This window comes from Halichoeres trimaculatus, unplaced genomic scaffold, assembly GCF_033239565.1.
Source record: "Halichoeres trimaculatus isolate MK-OKI-2021-1 unplaced genomic scaffold, fHalTri1.1 fHalTri1_scaffold_16, whole genome shotgun sequence".
Lineage (NCBI taxonomy): Eukaryota > Metazoa > Chordata > Actinopteri > Labriformes > Labridae > Halichoeres > Halichoeres trimaculatus.
The window spans coordinates 31,083,697-31,103,580 of NW_027437194.1; the positions used below are offsets into that span (position 1 = coordinate 31,083,697).

General features: G+C 39.4%; 1 protein-coding gene across 3 annotated transcripts in view; it reads right to left on the reverse strand.

The window, feature by feature from the left end:
* Nucleotides 1-19,884, reverse strand: part of rabgap1 (RAB GTPase activating protein 1) — a 125,957-nt gene that overhangs the window by 19,901 nt on the left and 86,172 nt on the right. For all 3 annotated transcript variants that reach the window (XM_074689963.1, XM_074689962.1, XM_074689964.1), the window contains 8 exons: nt 16,373-16,486; nt 12,667-12,741; nt 11,361-11,486; nt 11,070-11,213; nt 10,119-10,160; nt 9,783-9,911; nt 4,448-4,540; nt 320-430 (listed from right to left, as the gene is read on the reverse strand). In XM_074689963.1, coding sequence (XP_074546064.1) covers nt 320-430; nt 4,448-4,540; nt 9,783-9,911; nt 10,119-10,160; nt 11,070-11,213; nt 11,361-11,486; nt 12,667-12,741; nt 16,373-16,486 — 834 coding nt within the window. The remainder of the gene's footprint in view (nt 1-319; nt 431-4,447; nt 4,541-9,782; nt 9,912-10,118; nt 10,161-11,069; nt 11,214-11,360; nt 11,487-12,666; nt 12,742-16,372; nt 16,487-19,884) is intronic.

A 19,884-nucleotide genomic window follows, 5' to 3' on the forward strand; every position in this document is an offset into this window, starting at 1 on the left:
CAGACAATCTATTTGGCCAGAGGAACCATGTAGTTATTCAAATGTCTTACCAGGAACTAAAAGTTTCTTGGACCTTCCAGTCAATGAACACCAGAAACTAATGACTACAAATGAAAAAAGCTTCTGCTCAAACACTCCTCAGGCTTTGCTACATGCATTTCTTGTTGCTCCGACTCAGACCTCGTCAATTATTGCAACTAGATGCAGCATACACAGAGCTCTCATTAAAGAAGTGACAAGTCAACATTTGTATTAACAACTGTACATCAAAGAAAAAAACAAATTCTACAAAAACATTTATTTTTTCTTGTTGTCTTACGTTGTCTAGGTCTTTGCGCAGAGCTATCTTGCTGCTGACGAGTTCATGAGCCAAGTCGTCATTCTCCTGCTCCAAACGCATGTTGGCTTCCTGCAATCGACGATTCTCACGCTGGGAGGAGGGAGAGAGAGATTCAGAGAAAGAAGGAAAACAGGAAGAACACAAAAAGAGGAGGAGAAGTTAAAAACTCCACAGCAAGAAATCATGAAAGAAGAAGGGAAGTGAAAGATAACCACAGGAAAAGGGAGTTAGTCATAAATGGTAGTAATCGAATGAGTAAGCATGTCTTCTTCGAGTAGCTTTTAGAGCAACACTGTGTGAATATATTGGTGTAAAAGTTAACTAGACCAGGTGAGAGCAGTCAAAGTTGCAGTAATATCTAACGGGACATAACTTGTTTGTACATCATTAACAGAAACAGACAGCTGTGGTAAAATGGACACCAAAAATCTCTGAGGTGACGAGGAAATAGTTCAAGGGTTAAGATTTAGATAATGTGAAAGCTTTCTTATTAAAAGTTAAAAATAGTGCAACATTTTGGTTTAATGAGGTGTCTTATTAAAGATTAGCTGTCTTGCTTGTGACATGTAAGCTTAAAATTGTTAATAATAAGCCCATTCCTATTTTAGAGCCGACACTTTTCATTGCTATTCCCAGCTCACTTCTTATTCTGTAAAAATGTGGCTCATTTTCAGGGTAAAAACAAATAGAAACTCACTCTGGATGCTTTAATGTTTACTAATATGGGATGAATGGCACTGACTCTGATGTAAACTGATGAGCCTGTTAAAACAGAGAGTATCTGAAGAGCTTTTCAACAGCCCTGGGCACAAAAATGTAATAAAGATACTTTGCAGTATTCTTTAGCATCTTTAAAATGATGCACATTAAAATAAACAGACAAAATGAATATCTGACTGCAGTCAAGCAGATCAGTTTGTTGCTCAGCAGCAAGTGTATTCAATCTTCTGTATTCCAACATAAAAACATCTGAAGGCATCACACATAAAGGAATGGATTTGTCCTGTCAGACGCCTCCTCAAAAGGGGAAACAAAGAAGTATGGTCACAGAAATTGATGAACTTGTTCTGTACTCGACCAACTCACTGCCCTTGAGATGCTGTGTACAACTAATAGCTTTTGAGGAGAGATGTCGTTTTTCTTTCCCTAACAAGGACTGCCAAGGTCTACTTTAAAAAGAGTTTTTTCTGTGCCCCTGAACATCTGTCACCGTATGGAGGTTTTTTTCTGTTTACAGTACCGAAGAGTGACTGAGAAGTGAAAACAAATGCAATGAATTGTCATTAATGCAGAGGTTATTTGACGCCTTTATTGGTTGACGGTTCCACTTGTTGTTCTAGTGATAAAGCTGCACAGTGAGAACGAGGAGTAAAAGCCTCTGCTCTTGTTGTTTAAGAATATGATTTAATTGCACATCAAATTTACATGAATTTAAAAAAACTAATGCTAAGTTTTAAGCTTAAAGACACCATGGGGAGTTTTTGTTAAACTATCAGGAAGATTATTGGTTTCTTTATACTGAGTTTCAGGGCCTGTGTTTGGAGTGGATATTTCACAGGAACAGTGGAATCCCAGGTGTTCTCATCCAGTAGTGGCCATGTTTAAGACAGTCTAATTTAGCAGGTGGAGGTAAGTTAGTGTGAAAAACAGAAAAATGGTTACAAACAGCATTGTGTGTTTGTTAGCGTTAAACAGTTTCACTGGACTAAAGGGACAGAGAGTTGAAGGCTCTGTAAGGACTTTCAGTTTGGTGTTGATTGCAGTGACACCTGTGGACAGAATCAGTAGTGTTTTTTCTGGATTTAAGACGACCATGAGCACCATCACCTACTGTTGAGAAGACGTGACTCTTGCCAATGTGAACCTTTGTTTTTGGAGTGCAAATAAATGATGGGATGATGTATGTGCATTTCTGTCTGTGGGGTGAAATTATGGAATGGTCTGGATGAACAAACAAAAATGAGTAAAAATGTCCATCAACTTAAGACAACTTTTGAAAAAATATTTTTGACAGGTATAGAATTATGGAATCAAGTAAACTTAAAGGCTGTTAATTAATCTTTAAGTGAATGGCTTATTCTTGTACGGACTGTTAAACTATGCATAATAGGGGTGTAACGGTACACAAAAATCACGGTTCGGTACATACCTTGGTTTTAGGGTCACGGTTTGGTACATTTTCGGTACAGTATGGAACAACGCAAAACCATTTGCTTGTTTAGCATGTTTATTAAACCAAAAACTTGCCATTATACAGCAAAGGGGGAGGCTCTTCAAGCTCCGGTTGGTCGTTAGCAGCAGCCATGATGCACAATTCAGACACAAGCTCCTGTGGCTACGGAAGCTCTTTGATATTCATCTTCTGATTGGCTCACATTGAGACATCATGTCCACATGATATGCACATGATCGCAAAGCACGAATCACAGACCACTTTCTTCATGAATATTAAAATGCCTTCCCTGCTCAGCCAATCATAGACGAGTACTCAGATGAATATTAAAGAGCCATGTGCAGCAGCTAACGTAAACCTACTGTACTCATTCGAATACAGCACTGTACCGAACCGAACGGCCTTATGGAGCGGTACTGCACGGATACATGAACCGTTAAACCCCTAATGCATAACATAGGCAAGTATGTGCTTTTGTACATTGTATGTACATGTCTGTGTATTTGGGTTAACATGTGTATGCAGACAGGCATATATGTTTATGAATGTGTTATGTTTTGGAAGTGGAACTACTAAGAAGCAGTAATTCGCCACACCTTCGAATGAATCGACGGATAGATGAGTGAAGGGGTGAGTGTGTGTGTGTGAGTGTGTGGGGGGGTTTGAAGTAAGGAACATATTTTGGTTAATTTAGAGGGAAAGTAATTGGGGGTAGGACATGAAAAGCTTTTGCTTCTTCCTACTCCTTTTCAGACACGTTGAATGTTTTATTTAGTATCTATAAGCAACTGTGGTATGATGTACCCCTAAATTGACTGTTTTTATTTTCAACTGTTTTCTATGTCCGAAATAAACTGAAACTGTGTTCTTTTTAAACTACTTTTCTTTATCAGGATGCAACTCAACAAGTTAATTTATCTATAGTAACATAATGCTATAGTTTTATCAATCCAACTTTGTAAACTCTGTTGGTAGTTCAGTGTCCAGAAGGTGAGCAGACTATCTGTTTAGTGTTCCCCATAGATTAATGCTCTGTTACGTGTCTGTGATGTGTAACCTCACTCTTCATTTTATCGATAGACTCTCAAGTTTGAACAGACCACTGTAGAATAACTGCTGCATTATCACAAACTGTTTAACCCATGTTCTAGCTCGTGCTCTATCACTCTCCTGTTTAGCTTCTTCTGCTCTGACCTCTTCCTTCTTTTTGCCAGTCCAGCTCCAGTGTCCACCATCACTACAAAATTAATCCAAAAAATCTTTTCTTCAGGAAAAAGGACAAATCTTAATTTTCATGTGGTCAACTTCTCCATCCTCACAGGTAAACTTTTCTGTGGCTGAAGGGATTTTTGGTCTAACAGATACCATTTCTCCTGGGCAAATCCAACGTGACCACAGAGAAATATTAAGAAATAATAAATTTTATTGCAGATAATCTTAGTTTAAACTGTGGATTATGAACATGCAAATACAAAGAAGTGAGACTACTTCAATATAATTTACCAAGTTGCCGCAATGCCTGTAAAATGTGTGTTATTTTATCATTCTTTAGCCCTGTAGAACACATCACAACACTAGAGTTGTGACGGCTTGTGCTGAAGCTGTGAATTAGATTACCTTTGTCAGCTAAAATCAGTGTAAAGTCAGAGTTTTGTAGCTGTTTCATTTCAGTCAAAAATTGTATGTGGAAACAAATCTTGGAATAGTGTCATCACTTTGCATCCTGCAAAAAGTTGTCTTGAACAAACAGTAAAAGTTGTGAAGATCTTCACAACAGGAATCACATCTTTACAACGGTGGGCGATGGTGCTCATGGGAAATGTAGTTTTCATCTTAGAAAAACACTACCCATCCATCACCAGAACAACCACAACAGAAAGTCTCCTCACAGTACCTTTAACATGTTTACAGGAACACTCAGTGTTTATGTGTACCTCATATCTCTCGATGGGGGCCTCCTGCTGCTCCTGCTGCTCTCGTATTGTGTGATACTCCTTCTCAAATTTCTTCAGCTTCTTCTGGCTGATCTGTAAGGCAGGGAGGAGACAAGAACACAAGTTTTGTACTCATCAAATCTATCACACATATGGAGAATTACACCAGTAACTGCAGTTATTCTCATGATGAAAGAGACATAAACAAGGATAACAGTCTGTGGCTGCTGCGCTGAAGGTGGCTGCCAGAAAGCAGTCTATCCAATCTTTGGTAAACAAGGACACATGATTTATAATCTTTGCTGGACGGTGTCTGTCTTTGATCCAACCCAGAATTTGAAAAAGATGTGATGGAACATATGAAGAGATTAAAGGCTCAGTCTGCTACTGTTAATTTATGTCTAACCAGCTCACTCACTGGAATATCAATGCCCAGAGAAACTCATGCTTCTTTTTTTGTGGAGTCTGTGTTAAAATTAAAAAAACAGGAAAGTTTTTGCATCATATGTTTATCAGTTTGCATATAAAAGGGCTGGATTTTCCATAAAAATATGCCTTAACTTCCAGAGCTTGTGACATAACGCTGTATTTTATAATCATGGATTTAATGGTTTAATCCAGCTTTTGTGTCATTTACTTTTATTATGAAGGAAACCCAAAATTCAGCACACTCAAGTTCAGTGTTTCAGTCCTTATGACATGAGCATGAGCAGTGTTTGGTTTTAAAACCGTGCTCTTACAATCTCTTTTCATGCCACAGTTGCAGGTTTGAACACGCTGCATTTAGTCAGTCTCATCAACAGGGCTTTCACTTCCAAGCTTCAGCCTTTCACTGAGCTTTTAAAAGAAACAGCCACCATGAAATGAACACTGTGTGCCTGATTCTGGTATGAAAGAGAGACCCGCGCTGTGGTGAAGTGAGGCTTTCACATCCATTCTGTGGGTCTAAATGAAATCGAGTTCTGACTGCGGCATCGCTGTTCTGTTGTCTCAGCTTGCATGCTTACAATCTTGGGTTTATCATTATGTAACAAAATATCAAACAAGGGGAAAAATCCCTAATCATCGATATGGTGCCTGATACAGTGAATATTTAATCTTAGAAATAGATTTTCTTCATGTATTTATTCATATGACCTTGCCAACATATTTTAGTGTGGACCACTGTCTGTTGACCTATGATTTTAATATGTGGAGTCAGAGCTTCCTCTACTGGACAAAGTAAGTGATGACATTACATCTAAATCAACCTCAGCACTGTTTTCTGCATGATACATTCATTCATTCAGAGATGGAATATTAGCTTGAAAACTTATATGCAGAAACTGATACAATACAAGCACAACATTAACCAAAGAAATACTTGACAGATCAGTTCATCATGAAGTCCCCTGTGAGCAGGGATGGGTACCTTTCACATTTGAAACAATATGGTGCTGATGCGGTACCTGGCAATTGGTATCGGTACTCAACGGTACCAGTTTTCAGTATTTTTGTTTGTGTTTATGTGGTAATAAATATTAATTTGCTTAATTATAAAATGCCAACGTTTTTCAATTTAGTATATTTATTTCTTATTCTATAAACTTACAATTCTGTATTCCTGTGCAGCATAGAGAATCACCTACTCTTCCACTCTCTCACAGTCTCAAGGATACGTTTGGGTACAGTTTGACTGAACATAAAACGGTACTTGATACTACAGACGGAATTCGGTCGGTACCTATCGGTCGGTAACTAATTCGCTACCCATGCCAACTTATGAGACAGATTTTGAAAGGAGTGAATCCATAAAGTTTTGTGCTCTTTCAGCAGTCCATCATGATCTCCCCCACTAAGACAAAGGGTGACTTTAATATTTCTACAGAACCATAGGAGTGAGATGTCGTGGTCCTGATCATTTCTGCGAACTGTGTTTTTGTGTTTACAAATCCTTTGTTTTAATTGTCAAGCTGTTAAGAGACCAACTTCAGTCTTCGGTGGCTCACATCCAAAAAATTACTCTTGTGAAGTGCTGGCACTCCATTTGAGACAGGTGAACATTGGAAAGGGTTTGACAAGTCTCTGCTAATGGGTCCCAGGCAGTGGGACTGTCTGTACATCTCCATGACAAATGCAACCTCCACTGGGCTCAACCACTGTACCAGTAACTGGCAGGATGACGAAAACAGATGTTGCGAAAAAGAGCTTCACCACTGCGGGGAAGCTGCACATTAGAGTCCTGCACTGGGTGGGGTACCCACAAAAACAGCTGATTTGCGGGTGGTTTTTAAAAACTTTTTTTCCCCGGGTTTGGATCTGGGTGGAAAAAATACCATGCGGGTCGGGTCGTGGGTTTTAGTTTGACACATCAAAATTAATATAAAATAATAATAAATACAATAAAACAAACACGTAAGTTGTAAGCTGGTTGTAAGGCTGTGACCATAAAGCCATGCTATCCAGTTCTTATAATACATCCATGGTTGTGACATGATCACGGCTCGTACCTGCTGAGCGTCGCTTAAGTCTGGACAGAAAGTAAGTCTACTATTACACATGTATGATAAGAGATTAAAAGTTTAAAAGCATTAAACATAAAAAACGAGTGATTTTACAGTTGTGTGTGAGAAGATCACAGAGGGTTGATGATGGAGCTGAAGTCAGGCTTTTATTTTCACTGGCATCTGAACTATGGCGATATACCGTTCAATTTTCAGACAATATGACCCAAAATGATTACTTTAAATAAGGTTAAGGTCGGGCTGGGGGTCGTGTTTCAACGGGTCGGATCGGGTTGCGGTGCTAATCGTTCAGGTGCGGGTTTGTACGTCCCCGGGTCGGGGCAGGGCGGATCTTGAAAATTGGACTCGTGCAGGACTCTGCTACACATTGCTCACTTTGCTAAATGCAATAGAAGCTAGCACATAGTGAAACAGTTAAAGTCTTTCCCCTTTAAAACAAGAGGACCACTACAAAACAGACTGCATCCTATACACAACGGTGTAACTTCTTCTCTGGGTTGTACGGTTCATATTGGCCCAAAAATATCACCCAAAAAATATTTTGGTCGGCCCCACTCATTACTGAATGATGTTGGCAAAACTAGGACAGCGTGGCCCATATGTTGTCCTGTACTAAGTGTCTCTGTGTCCATGTGCTCCCTTGGTGTATTGGGTTGCACTTTCAGCCCTGTAAATGAGAGCCAGAGTACAAGGAGAAAAAGTACAGGAGGTCACTCAGGGCAGGTGTCACCTCATCCTTCTCATTTTGCACCTAGCTTTACTCATTTTTTCTTTCTCGCACAGAATTTACAGGCAAACAAAAGCTGCCGCATCAGAGGTGACTCAGAACACATGGCAATACAGCCTTCTCAAGGACAGACATAACTCATAAACATGAAACATTTGTCGTCTCGCAAGCCATGGATCAATCATGAATAAGCAAAATGCCTGTGAAGTGTCATCAGGATTATATTTTTCATTTATTAGACAAGAAACTAAGTCATGCATATTTAAAAAATACATCCTCTCTGCTTCTTTATCGACTGAACAAAAATTTGAGAAGCCATTTTCATTGACTATAGTTTCTTAAAAGGAAGAAGGTATAACTCCTGATGGGGAAATTAAGGAAGGCTGATACAGACTGGTTAATCTAAAATCAAACAATAAAAAAATAATAAGAAACAAACTCATGTTCTTGTTTAGTATTTAAAATTTGCCGGGCACTTTGCATATATTAGGTTTTAAAGTCAAAAAGGTTGGCAGACAAGAACAAAAGAAAGGTTTAACAACTACACACCCTGACAACATAAATGGTGCTCATCTGACCCTGATCCTGTCTCCTGAATCACTTTTGTGACCTTGCAAAAATTAAAACTCTGTGTCATACATTTAATTAAAAATGTTCACTTTGTGGTAATGACCTTTGACCAGCAAAGCCTAAAGTAGTTAGAAAGAGATTTTTCTCTTTATACTATCAGACAGAACTTACACTGACACACTTGTATCACCACACCACGGTTAAAAAGAGATCTGAGTGATTTCTTTAATCCCAGAAGAAAGTATTTCTTCCCCCTGCTGAAGACAGCCCATCGTGTATTTGAATAGATTGTGCTTATTTAGCCACAAAGAGGAAGAAATAAGCAGTTTTTAGGGTCAAGGGCCAGTATATTGGACCTTAACCTCAAGGTTAAGGCCCAATATAAAAGGCTTTCAAAAATCCAAATCACAAATTAAACATTTCAAACCTTTCAGCATCAAAATGTCCTGATCCTGTTTAGAATTGTTCTCTGAGATAGCTGCTTGAGACTTAAAAACAGGGAAATCAGTCGCACCCGTGGAAACCCAGAGGGATTTATACTCCAATCAGAAGTGGGTATCATCAGTCAGCGAGGGCACCAGTAATCTGTTCTGTTAATCCCCCTATAGTGGCATCCAAGTCTCATATTAGCTTACCTTCACACAGATTTAATTCCCAGATCTAACACTGCTGTTCTCACTGGGGTCAGTTTGCCAAACGACTTCTTGGAACTACTTTCTTTTCTCAAATAATGTGCTAGAAATTACATTATGCAGTAAACAGCAGGGGAATGCTTGTATGAGGCCAGATGAGGGGATTTTATTCAAATGGGCACAAATGACCTCTTTAAAGACCTCTATCCCTCCAAATAACATAGAACATACCAGGAAGCCATGGCAGCACAAATTAAATAAAGTGCTTTCATAGCTTTAAGGATTAAAAAACATCCTGTATGTTGCTGATCTGCATCACAGAGTGTCTTAATTGCTTTCCAAACTGTCCAAGAACCATAAACATGAACTCTTCTCTGGGTTGTCTGAGTTGCTTTACAGAGAAATTAAATATCAACATGACACAAAGTTACCTTCAACGATGGATCAAAACAGAGCAGGTGGTATGGAGACAGATCAGGGCACAGGTGTGTGTGTGTGTGTGTGTGTGTGTGTGTGTGTGTGTGTGTGTGTGTGTGTGTGTGTGTGAGTGTGTGTTTATGAGACAGAAATGTCTGTATTCTCTGCATCTGTTGACTTAATTTCAAGTCCTAAAGAGACCTCTAGTGGCATTGAAGTAGCATTGTAGAATGTCTAACCCATGTTCTTTACTTCCTCTATTACATCTTAACTTGCAAAATTGACTTCTTTTTCAAGTTCATGACCCTGATGTTAAAAACATTGAAACTTTGAAGTTGGTTGATATATTTCAGTTCCTTTTACATGTTAAAATCTTACTCTTAAATCAAAGGAAAAAAAAATCTCAACCCATTAGAGTGAGATGGGACTACAGGAGTTGGGCTGAACTTTCAGAGCACCTACATTATATTTTACTTCAAACTCACCTTCATGCTACAGGCCAGCTCCATCAGTTTCTTAGCATTTTCCTCAGAACGATACCTCTTCGGAACGGGGACACGGAAAAATTTAAGAGCGCCCTCGAAATCCGTTTGGATCAAATCGTCTTTTGATGTCTGACAAAAAAAGAGGAACACCAAAGTATGTCAGCCAAACTTTTTGCAGAGTTAATAGCTGCGTTTTAAAGAAGTATAAGCACGGTACTCTTCAAGAACAAACTGTCCTTCAACATAAAGTTATTTACAGCACCAAACTGTGGGTTTGTACGTGTTTGTGAGTGCTCATTTATCAATGGACATTCATATTCATGGTGGTCACCTTACCTTCAGAAGTGCCAAAGCTACATTGAAGATTACACTGATGCCCTGGAAATACAGAAGAATGTGAGGAGCATGAAAGAAAAAAAAATGAGCCAACAAGTAGAGCACAAAAAATTCATTAATTAGAAACTGACGCTCCTGTTTTTCAGCCCTTGTTTGAATCTAGAAATATGAAAACTGTCTTCTACTCTTCCGTTGTTAGTGCAGACTTTATGGGATAGAACTAAAATGACTACAATCTAAAGTTTACTGAATATAGATTTCTGGATTTGGTGTTCCGTCTGGACACTGTGTGAAAACACACAAGTTGTGTCTGCCCAGACCGCCCTGCTGAAAGGTCAAACTTCTCTTTAATCAGAGGTTACGAGTGTGATTTGTAGCAGATTCCCTTCTCTGCAGTCACGCCCGTCAGTCATTTTCTGAATCTTGAACACTCTCCCAGTTCGTGCTGCTGTGATTCACCATTACAGGATCACAGTGCAATTCATCACCATGACAATGGTATAATTCAGGCGATGGATTGGATGAAGACTTCTGCCAGAGGAACTATTTTTGTCTGATCAGACAGAAATTCTTCTCCAGAAGGCTTAGTCCTTCAGAAGAAACCTTTTTATTGATTTTGGCAGAACAGACAGCAAATAAAAACTCACTGTCCTTCCAAACTTCATGCTTCTCACTCCAAACTTTATTGCCAGAGTGCTTAAAGGTTGTGATTTTCCACTAAGTCAACATCCTAACCATCTAATAACAGATTACATTGAATTAAGACATGGGAGCTCAGCTTGGAGTGTGACTGCGAGAAGTTCTATGGAGTAGTTTCAGATTTATGACTTGTTTTCATGCATTAGCTTCAGTTTCTCTTGCATGTTAGGAAACTGAACTGAATCTGTGACACAATTCATAACCCATCTGGTCTGAATGTAAGAATGAATGTTTGTGCCTTGTGCTACTGACCTCACACAGTAGTAGGTCGATGATATGGAAGACCATGTAAAGGGGAAACTTGGCAGTGAAGAGAGTGAGGAACCACTGGGACGCGTACATGTGAGCCTCCAGACCCACATTCAGGAAATGGTTGTACAGGTCTGGGATGTATTCCTGTTTGAGACAGAGGTGATAAAAAATTACAGGAGCATGGTGAGGGAGAGCAGCAAAAGCTGTTTGACTAAACAAATGTGAAGGTAAGAAATGCAAGAGTGTGTTTTGTAAAACAATCACTTTGGTCTGCACACAGGACACACATACCTGCATGAGTCTCTCAAGTTGGAAGAACTTGCAATGTAGATCTTCAAAGTTCTGCTTGAAAAGGTCCCGGAGCCCATAATCGAACATGATCTTAACAAGCACACTGAAGGCTTGCTCCTCAGGCATCTGAGCAAGAATAAAAGGACACAGTTATTCATATCTCATCATCAGGCTGTTTTGAATCCATGACTCTGATTGGTTATCATCCTGATGGCAAAAACAACACAATGAACAACCTGATCAAACACATGACATCAAATCAATCTGTGTAAAGGAATCTCAAACATTTCACCTCTCTTAGTTTGTCTTAACATTCCCAATCGGTCAACACTCCAAAAATGCAAGTTTCTATCTTGACCTGGTCTTGACAATCACAAATTTAATGACAGTTAGCAGGTCTGAGACCAGCATGACGAGCTAATAAATCCCAACTAAAATCCAGGCAACGACAGGTGCTGGTTTTCCTCCAGGTTCCTCCAAGCTGGTTGTTGATCTCTACAAATTAATTTAAACCAGGTGAAAAAAAATGTAAAGGAATAGATATGAGGATATATTTCAATGTTTTTGTATGTAACTGTCCTGAAAGGACTTTGTATGCTCCTCTCTGGAAAAAAATAAAATCTGATTTATAAAAAAAAAAAAAAAAAAAAAAGGAAAAGGTAAAGAAGATATTTGGCTTGCCTGTGTCAAACCCCAGAGAAGGAAACCTAGATGAAGACAGAAGTATTCCTGCAGATTGTTTCTGAGGGTCCTGCTCACCCTGAAGGGATTCTAATTCACAAAAAGCCCCAGTGATAATACACAATCATTTGTGTACGCATTTTTATCATAAGTTTGAGACATTTTTTACTTTCTGTCTTTCAAATTTAAGTATCTCTACATATCCCAGCAATTAAATACCTTATTTAAACTGTCAGACTATGAAAACATCTTCCCTACAATCAATTTCAAGGATAGTGCTGGTCCACAGGGGGGCAGTGTTGTCCTGTGCCCAGGCTGCAGGCTCCAGGTGGAGGATGAACACAAGCATGTAATGCATAATTTATAAAAAATAAAACGTCAGTATTCCACAGATGCCACCTTGCACGTGAAACTGTTTCTGCTTCTTGCAGTAACAGATTCTATCATGTGCTGCACACTCCACGCAGAGGGCTCCAAGACACCCAAACAAAAAAAGCCAGGCCAATCCTCCCGCATTGCAGAATGTTATAAAAGATACCGATGTCAAATGAAAACAAAACAGTCCCTCTGAGCTCTTGAAATTGTTTGAAAAGCAGGATTTTTTTTGCTGATATGTTGAACTCACGTGCAGCAGCAGCACAGCAGCCAGGAAGGACTGTCCCTGGCAGTAGCCAATCTCTTCGTCATAAACAGAGTAGGCCTGGAGGAGAGGACAGGAGCAGAAAAAAGCACACACAGTGAGGAAATATGTTCCACTGGGGATTCAAACACACTCAAGTGGGAGAAGAAATAATAGCAAAACACACTGGCCTGCTGATTGTGGAGCAAATTTCAAATACTTATGTTTAATTATCAGTGTTTTTTCATGGTTTAGTTACTCTTTAATTACAGCATAGCTTGTGTTGTGTGTTGAACCATCTAACAAAGAGCCATCTCCTCTTTTCTGTGGAGATGGCAAAACAGCCTGAAGCAAGTTTAGTTGCAGTAAATACTGAACAGGAATTTGGCAGGTAGTGAGAAAATGCCCATAAGCCTGAGGCTACCCCAGAAGGTTAAACACATTTAAATTCAAAAGAAAAATAATGAGAAGTTGAGAAATTACACTCTCAGTAAAGATAACTGTTGCCTCTACAGCATCAGAAGACCTAAACACAAATGTCTAAATATTTAGTTTTTGAACACACTGCAGAATTGTTTTGGGACAGAGAATTCAAATTGTTACATACAAGCAGATGAGAGAGACATCTGCTCCTTCAACTCTATTTTCAGAAATCTAAATTTGTAGAAGTTCTTGTACTGGAAATGCTGAGTGATATGCACATAGTTGTAAAGCAAAGTGTCCCTTCAAATAAAGAACAAATGAAGACTGTGGAGCATAGACTATATACAGAGTGGGCAGTGTGGCTCTGCCATTTACCATTGTGCGCTTCTGAAACCACGTTACCCTTGTTGCAGGTGCTGCCGTTGGCAGCCAGAGTCTGCACAGGAGAGGCTATGAGTGACTCGGCGGGAATCAGAATGGAGCGGGGTGACAAAATATAAATTGTTCTTTCTTTTGAGAGTCTAATCTCTTTTTAGATCTCCCTCCCAATATATTTGAAAATCCCAGAAAAAAGTACACAAGAACAGCAGCTGTCAACTATCGTTAAATGTGACAAAAAGCCTCTTTCTTAATGATGAAAATGAAAATTTTCCGAAAGAAAAAAGAATACTTTGATACAATACAAATCACCAAAGCAATCGGATGTAAGAAACCTTTCTACAAGGTTGTTAATTTTCATTAAGTTTGACCACAGCTCATCCGGGCTGACTAGGGCGATGGATTTTTTGATCTATACTGCAGCCAGCCACCAGGGGAAGCAGTTTTTGTGACAACCTCACTTTGAGCCATGGTGGTGTATGTTTTTTTTTTTCTTTTACAATCTGTGGTGTGGAGTGCAGGAAAGAAAAGAGAAAGTATCTATGAGCACAGGCAAACTGAAGGGTTTGGAGAGGGGTGTTGGTACAGGTAAAATTACGTGAATATGAAGCAAGCAGCAGTTTGGAAAAGCTGCAGTGGCCTAGTGAGCTACAAACACAAATAATAAGGAAAAAGTCAAATGGACAAAGTTTGGATCAATCCACACACAGTGGAAAGCAGGGGGGGACTGAATAATTTAAACACACCTGAGGAGGGGCCTGTCTGGGAGGAGATGGATGTCCTGACCTGAATTATAAATAATGAATGTAATTTTAAAAAATCTGGGACCACACTGTAACGCTGAGCGTGTATGTCTCAAATTTACAGGCACGTGTGGGTCCTCATGAGAAAAAAAGCTCTGACAGGTCAGAATTGAGGAGTGTTTAGCTTCTCACATGGTGTTTAAATGTGTGTGTGTGTGTGTGTGTGTGTGTGTGTGTGTGTGTGTGTGTGTGTGTGTGTGTGTGTGTGTGTGTGTGTGTGTGTGTGTGTGTGTGTGTGTCAGCTGTGAAGTATTATTAAAGGATGTGTGGGATTTTTCGATTTAGAACCTGTAGCTTTTCTCGACAGACGCTAACTGTTATGAACTCACTGAACCAGCCTGAAACAGAGTGGCTGTTGAGCTAATTAATGATATCAGCCCCCTTGAGCTCCGACAGCTCTCACTACTGCTCCACTAACTTTATCATCAGACCTACTGTACAGATAGTCAATAGCACAGTAATTACACAGCATCGTAGGAAAATGTGACTCTGCAGCACATGCACAGTGCTATTATTGCCATAAAGCTATTCAGCAACCAAAAATACCCACTGTTTATGTCTGAACAGTGGAAATGAAAGCAAATAAAAATCTGCAGTGACTGTTTTTCTCTGACACAATCCTCCTCAACAATCTGTGTGGTACTTCCAGTGTGAATGCTGTCGGTGGCATCGCCTTCTGCCTGACTTTAGATTTCACCACATCGTCATTACTGGTTTAACCAAGTTTTGCTTTAGTGCACACAATGCAGCCATGGTGGTGAGTATAAAACAGTACAGAGAGACATTTGTGACCAATAACAATGCTAACTGCACCCTAGTTGGACACTTTTGGCAGAACCACGCTCACTGTCAAAAGAGCATTGCCTTCTCCCCATGTTGAAGTGGGTGACACTATGAATGTGAATCATGACACAGTAGTCAGGTAACCTCACTTGCAATGCATTGCTAGTGTGAATCTGTTTGACTTGAGCTCTGCACAGCAGGGGTTTGCAGCTCTGTTGCAAACGGCTGTGACTTGTGATCAAATGAGTGTCAGTAGCTCCCTTTGTGCCACTTAAAATCACTGTTTTTCACATTTCAGCTAAAGGTCAGAGATTTGATGATACATGATTTGAATTTTTGTCAAATATAATATAATAAACCAGCCATAGCAGGAAATTGTTTACGAAATAGCAACTGTACTCCGTAAAAGCTCTGTGAGCACAGGCTTTCGTTTAGAGGGGAACTGGGGGATGTGTCGCCCCCACTTGAGTCCCCACCACACACACACATCCTTCTTGTGTAAACTACCTTAACCCTGATTATTTTCAATAGTTTTGAAAATTCAGACGCTTATGAATGCACCATCCCTATGCTACCAAAAGTAGCAAAAGGACGCTGCAGACCTCTTGTTCTTCTAGGAAAATTTGACCAGAATAGTATATACAAATAACTAGTTTTGGGGCTGATAATCTAATTTTAAATCATGGATTATGAACAGGCAAATTTTCAGAATAAAAGTGAGACCATTTCAAGATCACTCAGAAAGTCCTCACAGTGCCTTTGAACAGTTTAACAAAGCCTATATTGTAATGCACAGAAGGACACAGGAGAGAAATTAAAACTTCAAACCCAGAGATTCAGTCAGGAGCAACAACACACTGAGGAGTGAACGCACTGTGAAACGTCCTCTGCCCCCAGGCATAGTCATATGGTTGTTTGAAGAGGAGTCAAAAAAAGTGAACGTGTGGATCAATGCAAACACTTTCACCTTTTTACACCCTGATGTAATATTGTTAGCACAAAAATCAGATCACATACTCATATTACATTTTTAAGGGCATACTGAGATAACCTGGGACTGTGTTCATTTCATCTTACAGCCAAACTGTATCATAACAAACCCCATTAAAGATTTCATTGCAACTGTGAACAACACAAAGTAAGTGCTGTCACAAGTTTGACTACAGGCAGACTTGAGTTTATAACATTTTCCAATAAATCATGTGGAAAGAGGCGGTGACCGGAAGAAGGAAAATGTGCTGCAGGGCATACAGTCAGCTGATCCTGCAGATGAAGCTCCACACTGATCAAACTTTCCCCTCCCGTTTTGTGTTTGTGAGTCTCACCTTGCAGATTTTGTACAAAGACTCTTGTCCATCTCCACCAGTGTCTTTGAAGTAGTCATGAGCTGGGAATGTTCTGTTGATGTCCCTGGTGATGGCGCTGTCCTGAGGGGACTCCTATGAGAGAAGGACAGAAAGAGGCAGACAGATAGGTCAAAAGGGGTAGGATAATTATAGAAAGTGTGCCACATAGGGATCAAATGTTAAAATATTCAACAACTTTCATTGTGCCACTTTGGGGGATAAATCCCTCAGAGGCCCAGCAGTGGTCAGTGTCCACATTAGTTAGATTTATTGCATGGGGCAGGATGAATTACTGGCGGCACAGAGTGTTCTCTTCTACAGTACATACTGTGCACAGCAGCATATCTTACCACATATCTGCTTTATTTTAATATATTTAGAACATGAGAACCAGCAATTCACTCAGCTACAAAGTCAAGACACAGCTACCCATACTTGTAATGTCGATGGAGCGATAAAATCTAAGAACATAAATACTTTTGGTTGAATCAATCAAGAAAGAAATTAAAAACAAAAATGCTGCAACTGACCAAAGTGACACTGCACAAGTAAAATTCATCATTAACATCTCTTCCCAAAACATTACTGCACTCTGTATTCTTATTATCAAAGAAAAGACACGTTCATATACCGTACCCTGATACAAAGATGGTATGGGGTATTTGTTTTCATCCTAACACTCTTTACTGCCACAAATCTAACCTGTTAACTGAGTAAATCAACTCTGAGTCTTCCCGTCTGGAGGGCAGCAGAAATGGATGACTCAGACGGCGAGTATGAGATGTGTGTAGGCGTGAATAGAAATGTTTCTAAACAGGAAAAGAGCCATCAGGACCATCACTTCAGGAATCGCAGGTGTTGTGCTGAGCTTGAGCATTTTGTTCTGTTAAAAGTGATGAGAGCTGTGTGTCTAGAAGCTGTGCGATGTGTGTGCTGTAAATAAGAAGATAACATTTATATGGAAAGAGATTTGTTTGTGGCTGATAATGATTTATAACTCTTCACGTTTTGCAGGCATGTTGGCATTAACATAAACATACATTTAAAAATGAAATATGTATTGTAAATATTTTCACTGTTTCTCTATCACCTTCATTACATAATGCAGAAATGGACCAACAATACAACTTTGTGGAGCTAAAAATGCTCTATACTAAATGCTACCAACCTGATGCTAGTCTACATTCCCTTCATTTTCAGAGGCCCAGGGTTCAGAAACACAAAAAAAACAATATAAATGCAGAAGGAAAAGATGTTTTTTTTTTTTTTCTTAAAAAGCACCTTGATTATAAGTACCCCTGTTATTACCCCTAGCCATAGAGACGAGAAGGTTTAACACCATTCCAGAGGAAGAGAGAGTGTGTCTATTGTGTAACTTTGGTGAGCCTGAAAATGAGATTTGTTTAATGTTTTACTGTCCGATTTATGATGACTTAAGGGATTTACTCTTTAGGAAAATGTCTTTGATTATTATGCTGACTTTTTTTTGGTTTGATGACTTCGAAAAAAACTTGAGTTTTGTTTCAAAAAAATGAATTTTTGCTAGCAGACTTTATCTGCAACACCTGGGAGACAAAGACAGAGTGTACTATTTAATATTGAGCTGGAAAAGAGTTGTCAACTCAGTAACTGTTATGAATTTCTATTTTGTAAACACTGCAACTGTATCCCTGGTGTCTTATAAAACCATGGGGTTGGGCTCTTTTTGTGCATGACACGTAAATAAAATGAAATACAATCAATACAATCAATCAATCAATCAATCAATCAATCAATCAATCAATCAGTACATTAAATAAATTATAAATATATTTAATGTATTTTGGCCCAAAATGAAAATCTGTTGTTATATTTCAGCTTTAGAACTGGCAGGGTCAGCGGCTTCTGTTACTGGCTTATGCTATAATGTTCCACCAGCCAAATATAAACATGAAGAAGTGACAGATGGCAACTTGCTGGGCAGTTTGTTGTTTTGATAAATGGATATAAAATTGTATATAAGCTGCGTCTGGTTAAACTGACAAATGATGAGTTGACACAGTAATGTGTAACCAGTGGAAGCATGTGGATGTTTGCACACGCGCAAACCAATTTGACATCTTTCAATATGACTCTGTGATCCTGTTTTTAGTTGTGGTAGATAAATAATGCTCAATTTTAAACAGTTTTTGAGTGTTGTCTTATTTTTATAGTTGGACAGTTGGAATCTAAATTTACTTTTTGAACAACCTGGAAATTGGTTGCTTCAAAACACTTCTAATCATTCTGCAATCGATGAACTAACTTTACAAAAAAGGAAACTTCAACACATTAATAGGCAAATGGTGTGGTAATCACACAGTTTGGCGCACTACATTTCGTGACATGATTGAAAGTTCAGGATGTTAGGTTCCAAGTTTTTAACCTTTCAGTGTCAGGAGGATTCAGTCTTGCGAGTCTGGTGAGGTGATCATCAGAGAGCAGGGCCAGCTGTGTGTGTGTGTGTGTGTGTGTGTGTGTGTGTGTGCCTGATTGCTCTGATTCAGAGCAGGTGGGGCAAGCTTATATATACTGCTGAGCTCAGACTCCCAGTGCTGACTCATTAGCTCACCTTCAGGGTTAGTGAGAGGCTGTGTATTACTTACCAGTTGTTTCTTGAGTCTACTAGTGACTTCTAGTGTGTCCCTACAGATCTCTGAGTTGGCACATTGTGTCTTTAAGCACTCTCTGTCCCCGGCTTCACATAAAAGCCGCCACCACCAACCTGTGGTAGTCTCTGGGTCGTCTTTTGTGCCCAGCTCTTTGTGTTTGGTCTTCTTTGCATTTTCCCTATTAGGAGGTTTGGTTTCTGTCAGCTGCTTGGCAGTGGCGGTTTTGTTTCTCCTTGTTTCGAGCTGCATTTTCATTTTAGAAGCCTGTATTACCTTGCTCAGTAGTCTTTCTCCGTATTCCCCATTCCTGTGATCGCTTGCGATTTTAGTGGTTATCCTGTGGGATAACTTTCAGAACCCCCTCTTCTTTGTTAGTCTGCAATTGTGTCCTACTGCGTCCCTTGTGACATTCAGTCGTTCACCCATATGGGAGCATACAAATAGATTTTTACATTCGTAACTTTGCAACAAGTTTAACACATCAGAGTGGGCTAAGTAAGAGACAATATCTCGGAAGCACGTCTGACCACATGCTGTTATCAAGCTATCAGATTCCAGCTTATAACCCTGTGAAATAAAATGATAAGGACAAGATACTGTACAATGAGCAGGTTGTGATAGTAGAGAAATCCCAGCCATGTTGGTGTGGCAGAGATGAGTCTTTTAACCTTGAAACTCCTTGAGAGTGAAACAATTCCAGCACAAGCCATCAAGTTTTATTTCCCCTATAACAGCCCACTCACTGTATATTATCTCCTACAGAATGTTGTCATGCTTCATGTGGTATCTGCACTGCAACAATTCAATCCACACGGCTCAACTGTTCAGATTGTTAAAAAAAAAAATAAAGAGCGGGAGAAT